The 17,095-nt window shown below is 40.9% G+C and overlaps 2 protein-coding genes across 4 annotated transcripts; both read right to left on the minus strand.

Moving 5' to 3' along the window:
- Positions 1-1,171: 1,171 nt before the first annotated feature.
- LOC140021199 (uncharacterized) lies at positions 1,172-2,169 on the minus strand. The gene is made up of 3 exons (XM_072071964.1): positions 1,868-2,169; positions 1,440-1,709; positions 1,172-1,343 (listed from the first exon to the last, which is right to left on the minus strand). The coding sequence occupies exons 1-3, from the start codon at positions 2,167-2,169 to the stop codon at positions 1,172-1,174; spliced, it is 744 nt and encodes a 247-aa protein (XP_071928065.1).
- Positions 2,170-6,516: 4,347 nt separating this feature from the next.
- Positions 6,517-10,013, minus strand: LOC113719561 (D-amino-acid oxidase-like). Of its 3 annotated transcripts, none has more exons than XM_072072597.1 (4): positions 9,898-10,013; positions 9,758-9,792; positions 8,117-8,185; positions 6,517-7,801 (listed from the first exon to the last, which is right to left on the minus strand). In XM_072072597.1, the coding sequence occupies exons 3-4, from the start codon at positions 8,154-8,156 to the stop codon at positions 6,663-6,665; spliced, it is 1,179 nt and encodes a 392-aa protein (XP_071928698.1). In that variant the 5' UTR covers positions 8,157-8,185; positions 9,758-9,792; positions 9,898-10,013; the 3' UTR covers positions 6,517-6,662. The 3 variants fall into 3 exon arrangements, with proteins under 3 accessions (XP_071928698.1, XP_071928699.1, XP_027100585.2); XM_072072598.1 differs by having other exon boundaries at positions 8,117-8,181; positions 9,898-9,976; XM_027244784.2 differs by lacking the exon at positions 9,898-10,013 and having other exon boundaries at positions 9,758-9,895.
- Between the last annotated feature and the right edge of the window lie 7,082 nt (positions 10,014-17,095).

Here is a 17,095-nt window from a genome sequence, read left to right on the forward strand (position 1 = left end):
AAGGTTTATGCTCTGGCCTGATGCCTTCTCATATTGCTTTAATATTGTCATCAGTTCCTTTGCTTGTCCACTGTTAGTTTTACAAAAAATCAATGAGTCATCAGCAAAAAATAAATGAGTAATACATGGTCCACCTCTACTTATTCTCATGCCAGAAAGCTTTCTCCTCTCAGTTGCCTGTTTTAGCAAATTTGAAAAACCTTCAGAGCACAGAAGAAATAAGTATGGTGAGAGTGGATCCCCCTGCCTAATGCCCCTCATAGGAGTTGTGTATTCTCTAGGTTGTTCATTGATGTTAAAGGAGAAAGTTTCAGTATTCAAGCAGTTCATGATCCAAGTTCTCCACATACCACAAAATCCCATTTTAACCATCACAGCATTCAAAAAGTTCCATTCCACTCTGTTATAGGCTTTAGACATGTCTAATTGGACTGCCATATACCCCTCTTTCCCTTGTCTTTTATTTTTCATGAAATGCAGAAGTTCATGGGAAAGGATGACATTATCCAGAATTTGTCTTCCAAGAATGAAAGCAGCCTGATTTTTACTAATACAAAAATTCAGCACATTTTTTAGCCTATTGGCCAGGATTTTGGATATAATTTTATACACTACATTACACAGACTAATAGGCCTATAGTGCTTCATATCAGTGGCATTCAGAGTTTTTGGAACGAGGGAAATCAATGTGTGGTTCATGGACTTAAGCATATGACCAGAGTAAAAGAAGGAGTCTATGGCTTTAACCAGATCAGTCTTTACAATTTTCCAAAATTTCTGGAGGAAAAGAGGAGTCATTCCATCAGGACCTGGAGATTTGTTGGGATGCATAGCAAACAAAGCAGATTTAATCTCCTCTTCATTAACTGATCTAGTTAAGTTTTCATTCATACTAGGAGTTATTGAGTGTGGCATTCCCTCTAGTATGCCCTTTATCTCTTCACCCCCCCGAGCTTGAGAAAAGACTCCTGTAATATCCAGCCACAGTTTTCCCTAAATCTTCTTCATTCTCAGTCCATGTCCCATCACTCTTTTGAATATTTAGCATTCTGTTCTGCATTCTTCTACCCCTCACGCATGCATGAAAATAGCTAGTATTCCTGTCTCCTTCCCTTAGCCAATTCACTCTTGCCTTTTGGCTCCAGTATAGCTCTTTTTCTGCAAAAGCCTCTTATAACTGCTGTTTTAGAACTGTTCTTCTAGTCTTTTTATCCTGACAATCAGCACTATCTAACTCTCCTAATTGTTGTTTGACCTGATTAATTTTCTTCTGAGAATTACTAGAGAAACTATTCCTCCACTTGAGAAGAGCCACTTTGCAGTATGCTATCTTTTTTGTCAGCCTAAACATGTTAGATCTTTCAAACCTTTGATTCCAAGCTCTTTCCACCACTTGGCCTATTCCCTCTCTTTGGAGCCACCTTGTATCCTAAAAGAACCTTTTCTTCCTTCTCTTTGCCAGTGGATTAGTGTTGAACAATAACATGCTATGATCTGATCCATATGTTTCCAAATGGTCACAACTAGCACCCTCAAAAGTTTGATACCAAGCTGGACTGCTTAAGCCTCTATCCAATCTCTGTCTAACCTCCCCTTCTTCTTTCCAATTGTTACTCCATGTCCAGGGGTTACCTTTGAATCCTATATCTACCAGGTCATTAGTTCCTATGAATTCCTTAAAGTCCTTGAAACTCCACTCTTCTCTTAGCCTACCACCCCATTTTTCTTCATTTGAGGCAATATCATTAAAATCCCCAGCCAGGAGCCATCTGCCCCCCCCCTTTAGAGTCTTTTTCTTCTCCTAATAACATCCCACTGGTTCTTTCCGATTCTGCTCTCACAGCTAGCATAAATTCCAATTAGCTACCAATCCTCCTTGCTGTTTAAATCCTTAACATGAGCTTCTATGGTGAAGGCTGTAGTAACTACTCTCATGACATTTATATTTCTGTTCCACATTAAGGTCATTCCACCCGCTCTATTCATAGCTTCCACCACTGTCATCTCATCAAATCTGAGGATTGTTTTGACTTTTTCCATGTATTTAATCCTATTTTTGGTCTCACTTAAGAAAACTATATTTGGAGCGAAGAGGTTGTTAGCCTCCCTCAGCTGGGGAACTATCAAGAGGCTCCCCACTCCTTGACAGTTCCACACCAGAACCTTCATTTATCTTTGAGGGGCCATGTATGGCCAGCCCCTACGCCTTCTATTCCTTCCATCCTTACTTCAATTGTTAGTAGATCAACCTTGTTCCTCCACTACAACATCTGCAATCTCTTAATCGACCAGACTTATCTTTCTTTTATCTTAGCGCCCCTCAGGTTGGAGTTTCCATCTAGTTATTGCAGAGCTTTTCCAGGGGTCTCAGTTGTCTTTTCCCTCTGCTGTACTGCCTTCTTCCACCTCTTTTTTGTTTCTCTAAACTTTCTGGATCTATTAGCATGGGATTCTGGTCACCCCCTTGTGTCATAGCTTCCACTGTTAGGGCCTCTTTCAGCTCCTTTGCCACCCCAGCTAGGCTCATCTTTGATGACTCAGCCTCTCTCTCAAACTACTGGTTTTGGTTCTCTTTCTGACTTCTTTCTTGTCTCCTCACGGCATTTCCAACACTACCTCCTTCAGCCATAGGAGTAGAACTCATGATGCTCACATTGGTCTTGTTTCCTCCATTTACTGGTTCATTTTGGTCTTGCTTCCATTCTCCATTTCTGTCCTGATGGGGTCCTCCCACTTCACTGCTTTTTTCCTTGTCACTCATTCTTTTGTTCCATTTTTTCCCTAGGACGTGCCCCTCTGTCCTCTCCTGCCTGTCAACTCCTAGACCTTGCACTTGTGGTTCCTTGTTTCTAACATATTTAGGAACCATTTCCCCATTCCTAAAGCCCCAGTAACTTCTTTCAGGAATATACCTACTCTTTTGTTCTTTCTGTGGCGATGCCTTTCCTCCATTTGCTCTTAACCATGGCCCAAACTGGTTTTCTGACTTCCCTTTGATTATAGTGATGAAACACTTACTGTTCCTTTCATTGTGCCCAATTAAACCACATTTGTAGCAAAAATTCGGGCATCTTTCATATTTAAAGCCCAACCATTTGGTGGTTCCGTTCATTTTGACAGTTGTTCCCCTCAGCAAAGGTTGATATATGTCAGCAGTCACTAAGATTTTAAGGTGTCTTCCTTCTTTCCCTCCTACTTGGGGGACTATTCCATCTCTGACTTCGTAGAATACCTTGCCAATTTTCATTCCTGTCTCCTTTGATATCCAGTGCACTGGTAAGTTCCATATCTGCACCCACAGTGGTGCCAGGTTAAAAGCTTCTTCGTCCTCTTCTACCCCATCATACCAGTTCCTAAGCACCAGTATCTGGTTGTCCAAAACCCAAGGTCCTCCAGTTAAGATTCTTTCTTGTCCTCCTCGCAAGGAATGTAGAACTGGAATAGGTTGGGACCTAATTCCATTATCCTGATATCTCTAGGATATCCCCAGGCAGAGTTAGTTGATATAAGAAAGCACAAATTTTGTAATGTAGAGAAAGAAGATTGCTTTTGTACAGTTGCCTTTAAATCAGAGCAGTGAAACTCTTTAATCAGAAGCATCGTTTCAATAGAATTTGAATTTCCAAACATTGAGCATCTGCCACCACTGTACTAGTCTTTCTTTGAATATACTGCACAAAATTCTATCCAATTTCCATTAGTATAGCAAAATTCTAACTTTAGTTTGCTTCTTCCCTATAGCTGGTAAAGTCAAAGACAATATACATGTTGATTGTAATGATGATGTTGTCTATTATGTCTAAGCTTGAGTAAAGACTAGACTCTTTGATTTCCTTGGACACCCTGAACACAAATTGATACATGGATTGCTTCCATTTCATCCAAGATCTGTAGAATTAATAACCCGTACTTATGTAGCAATGGTACAAGTAAGCATTTTTTACTGTTGTGGCACTGCAATTGGCATATATTCTTCCCACAGTGTAATGAATGGCCAGTCAGTAGTAACATTTGTGAATGCGGGGGCAGCCACAACTCGTGGATCACTAGAAGAAACTTACCCAAGTTTTATTGCATCCTTGATTTTTCATCCATGTCCTGGACATGGTTCAAAGACTCGGCCGAGTCTGAGACGACTAGGCCGAGTCGTCACTGTCTTGGGCCCTTCGGATAGGATACCGGGACGATACTATTCCAAGATACTTGATTCACTGAGACGTCACCGTGAAGGGTTGAAACTGCGGAATCACACTAAATCACTCCGAATCAACTCGATTTTTTATTATTTTTACTAATTTTTTAATTATTTTTGTTTACCATATTTTTTACAATTTTTAGAATATTAAATATTTCCAAAATTCGCGTCTCGTCAAGACCGCGACCGATATGTCGAAACCGATGTGAAACAGTCCAAGCCAAGACCACAATCGCGACCGCAACTTTGAACCCTGGTCCTGGATTGCCTAAGGGTGCTTCACTTTTGATGCCTTCTCAACTCTGAGCAGTCCAAATCTGTTACAGGGAGATATGTGTTTCATGCATCAACCTTAGCTGCTCTAAAAGGTAAAGCTATGAATACTGAAATCTGCATCCAGTGGTCACCAATGCTACTCGTGGTAGAGCTGTAACGGGACTTATCTGGCAGTGCATAATAGCCACATCTCAAGCTAGATTCAGATCTTCAGCTGCCCTCGATGGTTAGGCTTGTCACCATTGGGATTGATAAATTGGACAAAGTTTTCTTGAAGATGTGAAGGCTGAAGACGAGCCTCCAGTCAATTTAACACTTTGTCTCTTTCAAATTTTTGTAATGATGGAATCTATGGAGCTTTGGATGGGGGAGGACATGCACTTGGGAGTGCTAGCATAGACTCCATTGGACAACCAAATTTTGTTATCCTCATGAATTGGTGATCGAATTGAAGCATGGATATGGTTAAAAGAAGAAAAATTGACTATATTTGAGAAGATCCCTGAGCTACTCCATTTTGTTATTTTAAATCCTCGCTCATTTTATTATCCATTCAATCATCCATGCAAAAGAATCACCAAGGTCCCATTATCTTAGCATTACACAATATTCGACCTAAAGAAAGTAGAGAAACGGTGGCACATAAGCCTTCCAAAGCCCAAGGTAGGGAACAAAGAATTTTTCAAGCTCTATCGAGTATGCATTCGACTTTCCTGTTGGACTACACTTCTCTATTGAGGTCAAAGCTAGAAATGGTCATGTCACAAATGATCTGACTGAATCATTCAGTAATTAGGTTAGTCATTTTGGAGACCAACTTATAATCACATTGTTAGAGGGTGACAAGGATTGGGAAAAGACATGAAAAGGTCCAGCACAGGGAACATACACTTGGCCAAAAATAGTCGCAAGAATTAACAAACTGGAAAACATTTTAGGACTAATGTTATAACTTTCATTGCAACACCGATCTATTCTAACCTTAGTAGCCAAAACCTGTGATTGCAAATGTTGAGAACTTTCTGGTATTCCTTATGGACTTGGCCTCCGGGATGCACATGGGGTTATAACACAACCCATTGCTGATTAGATAAGATTAAAACTAGCTGAATACTCAGCTAAGGTGGCAGGTAAGAAGTCACAATTTAGCAGTTTAGATACAGTTTGTCGTGTGACGAAGGTTTAAAAATGTTGTTGTGCCATCAGACAATCCCATCCCCTTACATCCAAAATCATGGACGCGATTGACAAGTCAACTGTTTCTGATGATTTTTTCGAATTCCACAGGATGTACATTCATTTATTCATGGTATAATTCACTTTGAAGATAAAATAAATATAGAACAAATTTTTTTGAATCCTACACATTCTATTAAAAATGATATACATGCACTAATCTAAACTTTAATTTATCTCTTTTTTTTTTTTTTTGTCATTCATGAGTTGAACTTTTTAGAAACGGTCATGCTGATGACCGACCTTACCATATCTTGAAAATTATATTATGCATCTTTATCTCTCTATGCATTATCGAGCCAAACACTTGTCAATACCTTGTCAAATAACAAGCTATTAATCTCCAAGAGAAAAAACAGAAAGAGCTTCATTGTTCACTGAGGGACAAAGATTCCATGTCCATAATTCACCAAAAGCTAGATCACACAAAAATGCACACGCACACACAAATCATCTACACCAAGTTCATAAAACTTATCTCCTTAATTCATACACTGAGAATTCAGAATCCCTAACACCACCACACACAACCCCCCCCCCCCCCCCCCCCCACACACACACACAACCAAAAACCCCAAACAACAAAATAAAAAACCAAAAAAAAAGACAAATTCAAATTGCATCAGTATGCTTTGATCAGAAAATAGTGAATATCTCTTCGAGCATGGAAACATGTAGCATAAGCAAAAATACAACAGTTAAAGGTCGCTAATGCTGCCAGGAAATAAATAAATAAATAAATCAGCCTTCTACAAAAACTTCGAAATATGCAAAACTCCAAAAAGCTTCGGAAATTTAGCATCGGAGAATTGCTTACAAATGTTTTTTACATCCTTTTATTTTTTTGAATGAGAACATTCGAATCCTTCATTGAAACATCAGCTTCCGCTGATATACTTACAACAAAATGAATTGATTGAACTCCAAAAGCAGCAGCACCTTTTTCTTTTAACCACTACCTAGCAAAAGCAAATCTAGACGGACTAAACGGGGTAATATCAACAATGCTAGAATGACCATCAAGCACAAGCTCAGCCAAGGAGGCACCAGTGGCAGGGCCATTCAGGATCCCCCAACAGCTATGTCCAGTCCCAACAAAACACCCCTTTACGCTAGGCATTTCGCCTATAACTGGCATTCCATCATCCGTGCACGGCAAAAAGCATGCTTGTGCTGCCTTTACTGTTACTTCACTTTCCGCTAGATGGCTTGACACATTGCTAGCCACTCTCTTGAGCACTCTTATGGATTCTGGGACTGGTGATATTTGCTCTGGATCATCTGGAACCTCAGCCCCAGCTGACATCCCACAGATGTATACTTCCCCTGTTGGACGAGGATAGATTTCTGGGTCCATAGGTTTCCCACCTTGGGACGAATAATAACTCAGAAACAGTGCATGCGGAGTAATAGCATCAGGATCTTTTGGTTCCAAGATGATACTGTGGGCTTTAAGCCCAGACACCCTAAATGAGGACCTTAACAGGGGCAATTTACTTGTCCAAGGCCCAAGAGCCAGCACAACAGCATCAGCCTCGATCCTTGTCCCTCTCTCCAGCACCACCGCCTTCACTCTTCCCTCAGCCACCTCCACCTCCTCCAGCTTCCCTGTCACCACCTCGAGGCCATATTCCTCAACCGCCTTGTTCAAAAGCGTTTTGGTGAAGAGCTTAGGATGCACTTGGGCCGTTGTCTCAGTAGTACCAAGAATCCTGGGGCTTTTAGCTGGGCCATCAACCCAAGAAGGGAGTTTTGGGCCTTGGCTTTTATACAACGGGCTTCCAGAAGATGATGAAGCTTCAGTGATGTCTAGACTCAGAGTAGTGAGGGGACGGTAACCGTAAGACTGGGGACCATTGAGCTCTTCGGACAGTAACCGGTGGAGATTGAAACTGGCACGTGCAAGGGATGACAGGGACCCACCGTCGCACCAATCAAGGGCAAGGAAGCCTCCAGCCTTGCCTGAGGCAGCGCAGGCAACGGAGGATTTCTCAATTAATGTTACGACTGCGCCCTTTTTGGATAAGAAGTATGCAGTGCAGACTCCGATGACTCCACCACCACAAACCACCACTTTTTTACGTTGTTGAGCATCTGAAGAGGAATGGCGAGGAGGAGGAGCATATGAAGAACAGTTTGGAGGTGGTCAGTGTCTTTAAGCATCAATTAAAATAATTAAAACACTTCATATTTAAAAAATTTCAAACGTAATGTAACAGAAAATAATGTCAAAAACTTGAAAAAGTTACCCAAAAAATTAGAAGAATTACATACTTCTATGGGTGGGCTTCTTGTAAATATAGATTTTTTATTATATCAATAAATCAACAAATGATGACAGATTTTTTATTTTATCTTTTTGCAGCAACAAATAATATTAGATTCTGAAAAGACAAAATAATATTATACCTCCACAGATGTAGCTCACTGGCTCAGGTTGAGGATCCATTGGAAACCAGCGGTGAGAAAGTGAACTGGCTATGAAGGGAAATTTTCAAACAAATGTAAGACAAATTAATTCGGCTGTTCTAAATTGCACAGGATCAGCATGACAAATATGGGGAAGTGGGCATAAAACAAGATTGAGAATGCAAAAAATACATTTTATTCTTATGGGTATTTCCAAGAATCCTTAGAAGCCCTTAGGAAACAAACAAGAAAAACAATTATAGGGAACAAGAAACAAGACAGGCTTGTCCACATTAGATTGACACTAAATGACAGGAGACAAATGTGGCTAGAAAAGACAACATAAACCTTTCTGTCACCATTTTAACATCATAACTCTCTATATCAAGACTTGATTCTTCTGACTGAATATCATCAGACAGTAGCTTCTACAAGGTCCATTTTCATCAATAGCAATATTTTTGCCTCTACCTTGTACCCCAGGGCCCCCACCACCAAAGAAAAGTAAGATAAAATAAACAGGACTAAATCATTGTGATGCAGGAAAGCTCCAAATTCACATAACTGCCTATTTAAGTTCAGGAAGCTTGCGAAATAAGAAATTCCTTATTATCTGGAATATATTCTATTACACAAGCTCGAAACAAAGATCATTACCGTGCACTAAAACTTATTAGAACACACTGAAATATTACTTGGCTGATAATAAGGCGTAAACTTAGATTAAGAATGAAAGTAAAACTAAACTTAGCCTTAGCCTCTACTGCCAACAATCATACAAGGCAGATAAGACCTGCACAGAACTGAACTTAAAGCCATTAACGACTTGCAAACATATTTTTCAAAAATATCCATTTGACACATACTCCAACAACCTTTTCATCTCACATAAACTCTATCTTGTACAGTGATACAGTAAAAATTTTCCAGAAAGTCTCGGAAAAAGTAAAACTGTAATAATGAGATTAGCTGGAACTTAAACAGGTAGTTTAGGTGCTATCTAGTAGCTGAAAGTTCATGTACAATTAGGCTAGGAGATTCACTTGATTGGGCCATTTGGCCAATTAGTTACTCAATTTTGTTCATTTTTCATTGCTTTTTGTTTATAAGGCCTTTCACGCCTTTGTTCATCATCATTATCAGACTTGAATACCTTCAGCAATTTGTAATGGAATAGGCTCAGCCCAGCAACCCTATCTTCATCTCCTTTTCATAATTTTCCTGCAATTCTATACACCACCTTACCTATTTCCATATACTCTATTTTTACTTCATTTTCCCAGCTAATGAAACCAATCCCTTTCCAAGCTCCATTCCTTAATTTCAGTTCTTAATTCCCTTTATTATATTGGGATTCTGTCGGCTTCATTATAAAGATCCATATAGGGGTTCCTAAGAATCCTTATAACAATATTACATGATTGCATATGGTTAGAGAAAACTTATATCAGCTCAGTGTTAAGTTTAATTTAAATCTTCACTCCTGCTCCCGTACTGCTGACAAAACTCTCTAATTCAGTTAACCCTAAAAGTAAATATGCATTAAACGTAGTAAAATTAATAGACCTCAGAATTACAGAAATCACCGAATAATCAATTAATGAAACCCAAATTCAAAAAACAAGGAGATGGAAATCTTACTTGAATTTTTCTGTAGCTTGACGAACTGATCAATCCTACAAAAACCCACAAAAGATTTATTAGCTAACATCAGTATGCTTGAGAAAATAATTAAACAAAATGTATAGTTAAAAGGGCTAAAAGCGAAAAAGGTGAGGAACCATTATAGGAAAAGAAAGAACAAAAGAGAGCTACGAGCGGAAGAAGAAGAACACCCAGCGAGCAGCCGTGAGGAGGAAATGAAACAAGAAAATGCGGTCCCTCTTCTTTTAATTTTAGGGATAATTTCAGAAACCTCCTTGACGTTTCTAACAATTTCACTGAGTTCCCTTGAGGTTTGAAACATTACACAAACCTCCTTTATCATTTAATTTAAAACGATTTTGCCCTTATATATTTTAATGGAATTCTCTTATTTGGAATGCTTATATTTAGAATGAGTTTTAAAATTATTTTTTTCTTATTTTTCCTTCTTATACCTTTTTTAAAATTTTTCATCAATAAAACTGTAGAACTACTACTATTGTCTTTAGGTTTCTATTATAACCAAATGTCGAACAAGTAATTTTTTTAACAAGTTAATTTTATAAGTAATCCAATGTTGTTGCTAATCTTTATTCTATTTTTTGGTATTAAAATTAATAATAAATTAAAAAGAAATGACCTAAAAGCATTGCTAAATTATGATAATCCCACTACTCTAAAAAATTTATAAACTCTAAATGAATTATTTCAACATTTTCTTTTCTATCTTATAAATCTAAATCTATAATGAAATATCATAAAAAATATCATATCATAGTAATAAAATTATTATTATAGTTGTTTATCAAATAGTAAATATTGGTATGAAAAATTTGGCACATTTTTCTTATAAATTGTACTATATAATCTTATAATTGTATAAGAAAATAAATTAAAACTCATTTCACAAGGGCAATTTTGGGTATTCATTTAAAAAATGGGATAATTTAAGAAACCTGCCCTGAGGTCTCTGACAATTTCACTGAGCTCCCCTAAAGTTTGAAAAATTATACATACCTCCCTTATCATTTAAAATGACAGTTTTACTCTTAAATATTTTAATGAAATTCCTTTATTTGGTATGCTTATACTTAGAATGAGTTTTTAAAATTTTTTTTCATTTTTTTTCCTTCTTATTCCTTTTTAAAAACTTTTCACCAATAAAACTATAGAATAACTACTATTACCTCTAGTTTCTATTATAACCAAATATCGAACTAGTAATTTTTTAACGAGTTAATTTTATATGTTATCCAGTATTTTTGTTGACCTTTATTTTCTTTTGTTTGGTATTAAAATTAATAATAAATAAAAAAGAAATGGCCCAAAAGTAGTATTAAATTATGATAATCCCACCATTCCAAAAATTCATAAATTCTAATGAATTATTTCAATATTTTCTTTTCTATCTTATAAATCTAAATCCATAATAAAATACCATCAAAAGTATCATTTCATAGTAATAAAATTATTATTATAGTTGTTTATAGTAGATATGGACATAAAAAATTTGACACATTTTCTTTATAATTATACTAAATAATCTTATAATTATATAAGGAAATAAATTAAAACTCATTATATAAGGGCATTTTTGGGTATTCATTTAAAAAATTGACCAAGTCAATATTATTTTAAAGTTTTGTTACTAAAACTATCAAATTAAGAGAGGTAAGTGTAATTTTTCAAATCATAGGGGAGCTTAGTGAAATTATTAGAAACCTCAAGGGAGGTTTCTGAAATTATCCCTTAAAAAATTATCCAAGTCAATATTATTTTAAGGTTTTGGTACTAAAACTATCTAATCAAGGGAGATAAGTGTAATTTTTCAAATTTTAGGAGAGTTCAGTGAAATTGTAGGAAACCTTAGGGTAGGTTTCCGAAATTAACCCTTTATTTTAGGTAATATAGTCCTCCAACTAAATATTTATGGCTAGTTCTATCATACAGAGTGGCTATATAGCGGCACCACCCAAAACTTATAATTTGCTCATATTTGATTGTTCTGGCAAGGACAAAATAGGCCATACACATGTGACGGGTCAAAAACAATAGTTGGAGGATACATTGGCTAAATTTGAAGAAGAGGGAGGACCAATCTGGTTTTAGTAAAATTGTTGGAGGATTATTAATGTCATTTGTTTATGTAAGGTTCAAAGCAACTTAAGAGAAGGTGAATTGGATTGATCTAAAAGCTAAACAAGTGATAGCAAATTTTCACCTAATTTTTACTATTCAAATTAACCTAAGTGATTACACATTTAAATCAAGAAAAAGCAATAAAGATGAAGCAATTAAAACTACACAATAACTTAAAAGAAGGCAATAAAATAAAAGGAAAGGGAAACCGATTTATAGTGGTTTGGCACCCTTTTGGCACCTACATCCACTCCCAAATTGTTCCAATTTCGGAATTCAGTCCACTATTGTGCTTCTTCAAGGTTGGTGAAGCAAACCAATGTGTACATACAAGGACTCATCTTTTGCTCACACTAAACTCATTCTAGTTGAATCAAAGGTTTTATAACTCTCAATCTAACCTTATCTAATGCTACAATTGAATGCTCACTATATAATGAAGATCACAATCTTTTCAACCTCACAAGGATACAAGAGTACAAAGAAGGGAGTATTTTCTATCAAAATCATGCAAGAAGAGTTGTATTCAATGTAGGCAAATATCCTTTAATGTTCCAAACTTTAAGGAATTTATAAAACCCCGAAATCTAGTAAAAAATACCCCTGAACGGCTCTGCATTACATGCAAAAAAAAACTAACTGTTATATAGCTTAGCCGGCCTAAGTTTTTGCTGAGCAGTGGAAGTGGCATCTGAACTCTAGTTTCTTGTGTTGAGCATCATCACTTTGACTGGCTGAAGTATTTTGGCTGAAATCGGTGGCCAAAAACTTTTCCAGCATGCTTGGCCATTTCTGTTTTTTGACTTCAGATGGTGGCTGATTCTGTTTTTCAACTTCAGAGTGCTTGGCCAATTTTGGCCAATTCTATTTTTTGACTTCATAATGCTTGGTGAAGAGGTGAATTCTGACCGGCTGGAGTGAACCGTGTGCTGGTAGTGCTACAGCTGGAAAGGTCACGGCGGTTCTGGTCACCTGCTTAGGTTACAAGAGAGGCTGAATCCCCCGGTAGAACTCCGAAACTTAAGTCAGTTCGGAATTGGGAAAATAGTTTAATAGAAGAGAGAATCAGTGTATGATTTTACCAGAAAATTGGTCATCCCCTTCTTCAGTAGAAGCCTTGAGTATTTATAGAGGATGGACAGGAAAGAGGGACTGCTGGCACGGGTCCCTAGAGATCTGCCAGGGGCAGAGCATCAAGTTGATGTGATGGGCTTCTGCAAAAAGGCGCGCAGGAACAATTGTCAGAGTCAGGCGGCGCATGTCAGGGCATCTTTATCAGAAGTGTCAGAGGTCATGTCCCACAACTTCGGTGGTCAGGTCTCCATACTTTACTTCGGCCTTATGATAGAAGATCTTGGCCGAGGTGATAGCTGGGCCGAAGTCACGGCCCCGAGGGGACTGCTGAGGCGCGGGTTCCAGGAGTGCCACAGGTCAAAACCCCAGCACTATCCTAGCTGAAAATACCCTCCTCACTAAGCCCCCCAAGCCTTGGGAAGGGCGAGGTCGTTGCCTTCCGAGGTAGCTACTTCTCGAGGCTGACAAGAGTGTAGGACACGAAATACAGCAAGGACACGTCATGACTGCGCGGATGGGACTGGGAAGGAAGTGAAATGATGGCTGTCAGCTTTAATGTCAGATCCATGGATGGACGTGAAATCAATGGTCAGATGAACAGTTCTCTCATTAATGAGGAGAGAGGTCGTGCCCTCGAGAAAACCAAAGGTACCGCCTTTTCATCTTCCCCCTGTTAGCCTATAAATAGGAGTCCCTTTTTACCGTTTCACTTTTTACCAGAAATCAACAATCACCTCAGAGCTCTGTTTCTCTGTCTTTTCACTTCGGCAATCTCTTAAACCACATCTTCTGAGTAAGTTCACTTCTCCCTCTTTAGTAATGGCTAGGACAGCTCGTACCCATAAAGAGACTGTGAGGCCAGACTTCACCGAAGCAGAGAGACCCGACCCTTCCGAGGAGAGAACCGCTTCTGAGGCCGGGGAAGGGGGGGCCGAAGCGTCTCATCAGGTCGAGACACCCCAGGGACAAAGCGAAGAAACCGAGGTCGAAGCGGAGGTCCTCTACAACGATGACCTCGGCAACGAAGTTCCTAGGGATGAGGGAGTGCAAGAACCAGCTACCCCTCCGAACTTGACGGCGATTGACTACGGCCTAGTCCCTATGTTCAGCAGCATAATGAGTCGAGTCCTGATTGCCGAGCTGATCCGTCAGTACCCCTGGAGGAGGGATTACAGCATCTATCCTCCTCGACCGGACCAGTCGGCCGAGCTCCCTCCCCGGGGTAGAGTGGCCATATACCTCGACCAGTTGGAGGCCGGGTTAAGAGTGCCGACCACGAGGTTTCTCCGGGACTGCCTGAGATATTGGGGAGTGAGAATCACTCAGCTCACCCCTAATTCGATTCGGGTCCTGGTCGGCTTCCAAATGTTGTGCCGACATCAGGAGATAACTCCTACAGTCAACCTCTTTCGTCACTGCTACTCACTGAAGAACAGTGGGAGTGAAAAGGGATGGTACTACTTCAGGAACAAGGTCCCGAAGTTAGTGGTAGATGCACCCTCTTCCATCAAGGAGTGGAAAAGGAACTTCATTTTTGTCCCGGCTGATGACTTCCCAAGAGGGTTTTGGTGGAGGCCTCCCACCCCGGTCAAAGAGACCTCTCCGGGCAAATTGGAGGAGGGCAACTTCAAAAAGCTGACGGAGTCGGGCCTCAGGATCAACTGCTGGGATTTTTTCGAGGCAGTTCTTGTTGACGGCGGAATCAGCCGAGCTCTCATCAGCCCAGATCGTCCGCCATTTTTTTCTAATAGGCTTGAAAAACATTGTACTTCTTCGCTCCTTACTCTGTTTTTCCTCTTTTGATTCTAACTAACTCTACTTTTGTGCTTCACAGTGACGAAAGTTTTTGACCTGATCACCGCGGGGGCGTCAGGGGTAAATCAGAAGCCACCCAAGCGCAAGGACACAGCCGAACCGTCCACTCGGCCGAAGAAGAAAATGACCCCGGTAACAACTACTACGGCCACGGCAAGCAGGAGATCTCCCGTGATAATCACCGGGGAGGGTTCCTGCACGACGACCATTCTTGTCGGGGTGCCCATCAGAGGGATAACCATAACTTTTCCACCCCGGAGCAGGGGAACAACGGCGTTTCCCGTAGTCCCCGTGACGGGGTCCTCCCTTTTTAACCTTCACAACGTTCCTTCACAAGAAGCCGGGGAGAATAAAAGGCACTCCGGCGCGCAATGGTGTCCGGAGTGGGAGTTCAATGTGAACGATCGCTGCAAGAATCCCTTGGTCGCTCAGGAGCACCTGGTCCATTCAGTTCTGCCCAGGGATAACACTTACGCCAGGAAGCTCACTCCGGGCGAACTGATGCAGAGCGCCTCCGTCTCCTGGGCTTCCACCACGGCTTTCCTCGCCGAACTGACTCAGCGCTATACTAGGCTGGTCGAAAACTATCAGCCTTCGTCCGAGCTTGAGAAGAAGGTCGCCGAGCTGGAAGAAAAATTGAAGGTGACCGAGCAGGAACGTGATAAGGCTGAGGTGGCGCGAGAGCAGGCTGAGGCTACCAAAAATTCCTTGACGACGGCCATTGAAGAAGAAAAAGATAGGAGGGCCCAAGAGGAACAGTCAGCCCAGGCGGCCATTGAGAAAGCGGGGACCTCTGCACTGGAGGCCTTCCGGAAATCGGAGGGTTTTCTCAAGGACCTCGGCGAGCTCACACTGCCGAGCTTTATGTTCGGATACACCTACGCAGTTCATGATGCGGCGCCCTTTCTCACTTCGGAACAGCTGGAGTCCCTTCACAACAAGGATAATTTTAACCAGGATGCCAAGGAACTGTTCGACCGCATGGCCGAAGGCATCCGGACCGGGAGGGACTTGGCCGAGGTGAAGGAGGAGTTCAACAAGTGACTGTCTGAATTTGATCTGGATGGGGCTGAACTCCATGACGAAGACGACGGCACTGAGGGCGAAGGTGGAGGAGTCGAGGCGACCGGGGACAACCAGGAAGCCAGGGTAGGGGGTGTGTAGGTGTTGAACTTATCGAGTCGCCGAGGCGACGGGTTCTTAGAATCATACCCGACCTCGGTACTATGTAACTTGTTTTTATCATTAATACAATGACTTCCAATTTTTCCCTTCTTTTTTATTCGATCTCGGCTAATGTGTACCCGTTCTGTCCCCTTATTTTTTCACTTAGAATATCATGAAATAATAGTAAGGAAGAAATAACAGATGAGTCGAATATATAATAGAGTACATACCCTTTAGGGGTGATACAATCTGAGGTTCTCAGCGTGCCAAGTTCGAGGCACCCGAGAACCATCCCGGTAAGTTAATTTACAATATCCGTTTTGGCTGGACTCGACAACACGGTAGGGTTCCTTCAACTTGGGGCTGAGTTTCCCCTGAGGTTCAGCTCGGCTGACCGAATTCTTCCAGAGCACAAGGTCTCCAGGACTGAACCGTAGGTGTTTGACCCGGGCATTATAGTAGCCAACTAGGATATTTTTGTAAAGGGCAACTTTGGCCGCTGCCATATCACGCTTCTCTTCAGCGAGGTCGAGGTCAACTCGCCGCTCTTCTTCATGAACTTCGGCAGCATACGCGGCCATTCGTGGGTTGGGCGTGATGAACTCGGTTGGGACCACAGTTTCGGACCCATACGTTAAAGAGAATGGGGTCTCTTGGGTTGCCGACCTCGGGGTGGTCCTATAAGACCACAAAACGCTAGGGAGTTCTTCCATCCAGGACGATCCAGCTCGGTGTAATCTAGTTTTGAGACCATGAAGGAGAGTGCGGTTGAAGTTCTCGGCCTGTCCGTTGGCCTGAGGGTGTCCAACCGAGGTGAAATGCTGTTTGATTCCAAGGTTGTCACACCACGCTTTGAAGGGGTTATCAGCGAACTGCCTTCCGTTGTCTGAGATGACCACCCGGGGTAGGCCGAAGCGACAAACCACGCTTTTCCAGAAGAATTTTTGGACCGCGGATCCAGTGATGCTCCTCAGGGGTTCCGCCTCGACCCATTTGGTGAAGTAATCTATCGCCACCACCACGTAGGCATAATTACCCGGGGCTCTCGGGAATGGGCCAATTATGTCAGTCCCCCATTGCTCGAAGGGCCATGGCGAGGTGATGGGAATCATAAGATTGGTTGGCTGGTGGTGCTCAAGG

Source organism: Coffea arabica, chromosome 11e (assembly GCF_036785885.1).
Source record: "Coffea arabica cultivar ET-39 chromosome 11e, Coffea Arabica ET-39 HiFi, whole genome shotgun sequence".
Taxonomy (NCBI): domain Eukaryota; kingdom Viridiplantae; phylum Streptophyta; class Magnoliopsida; order Gentianales; family Rubiaceae; genus Coffea; species Coffea arabica.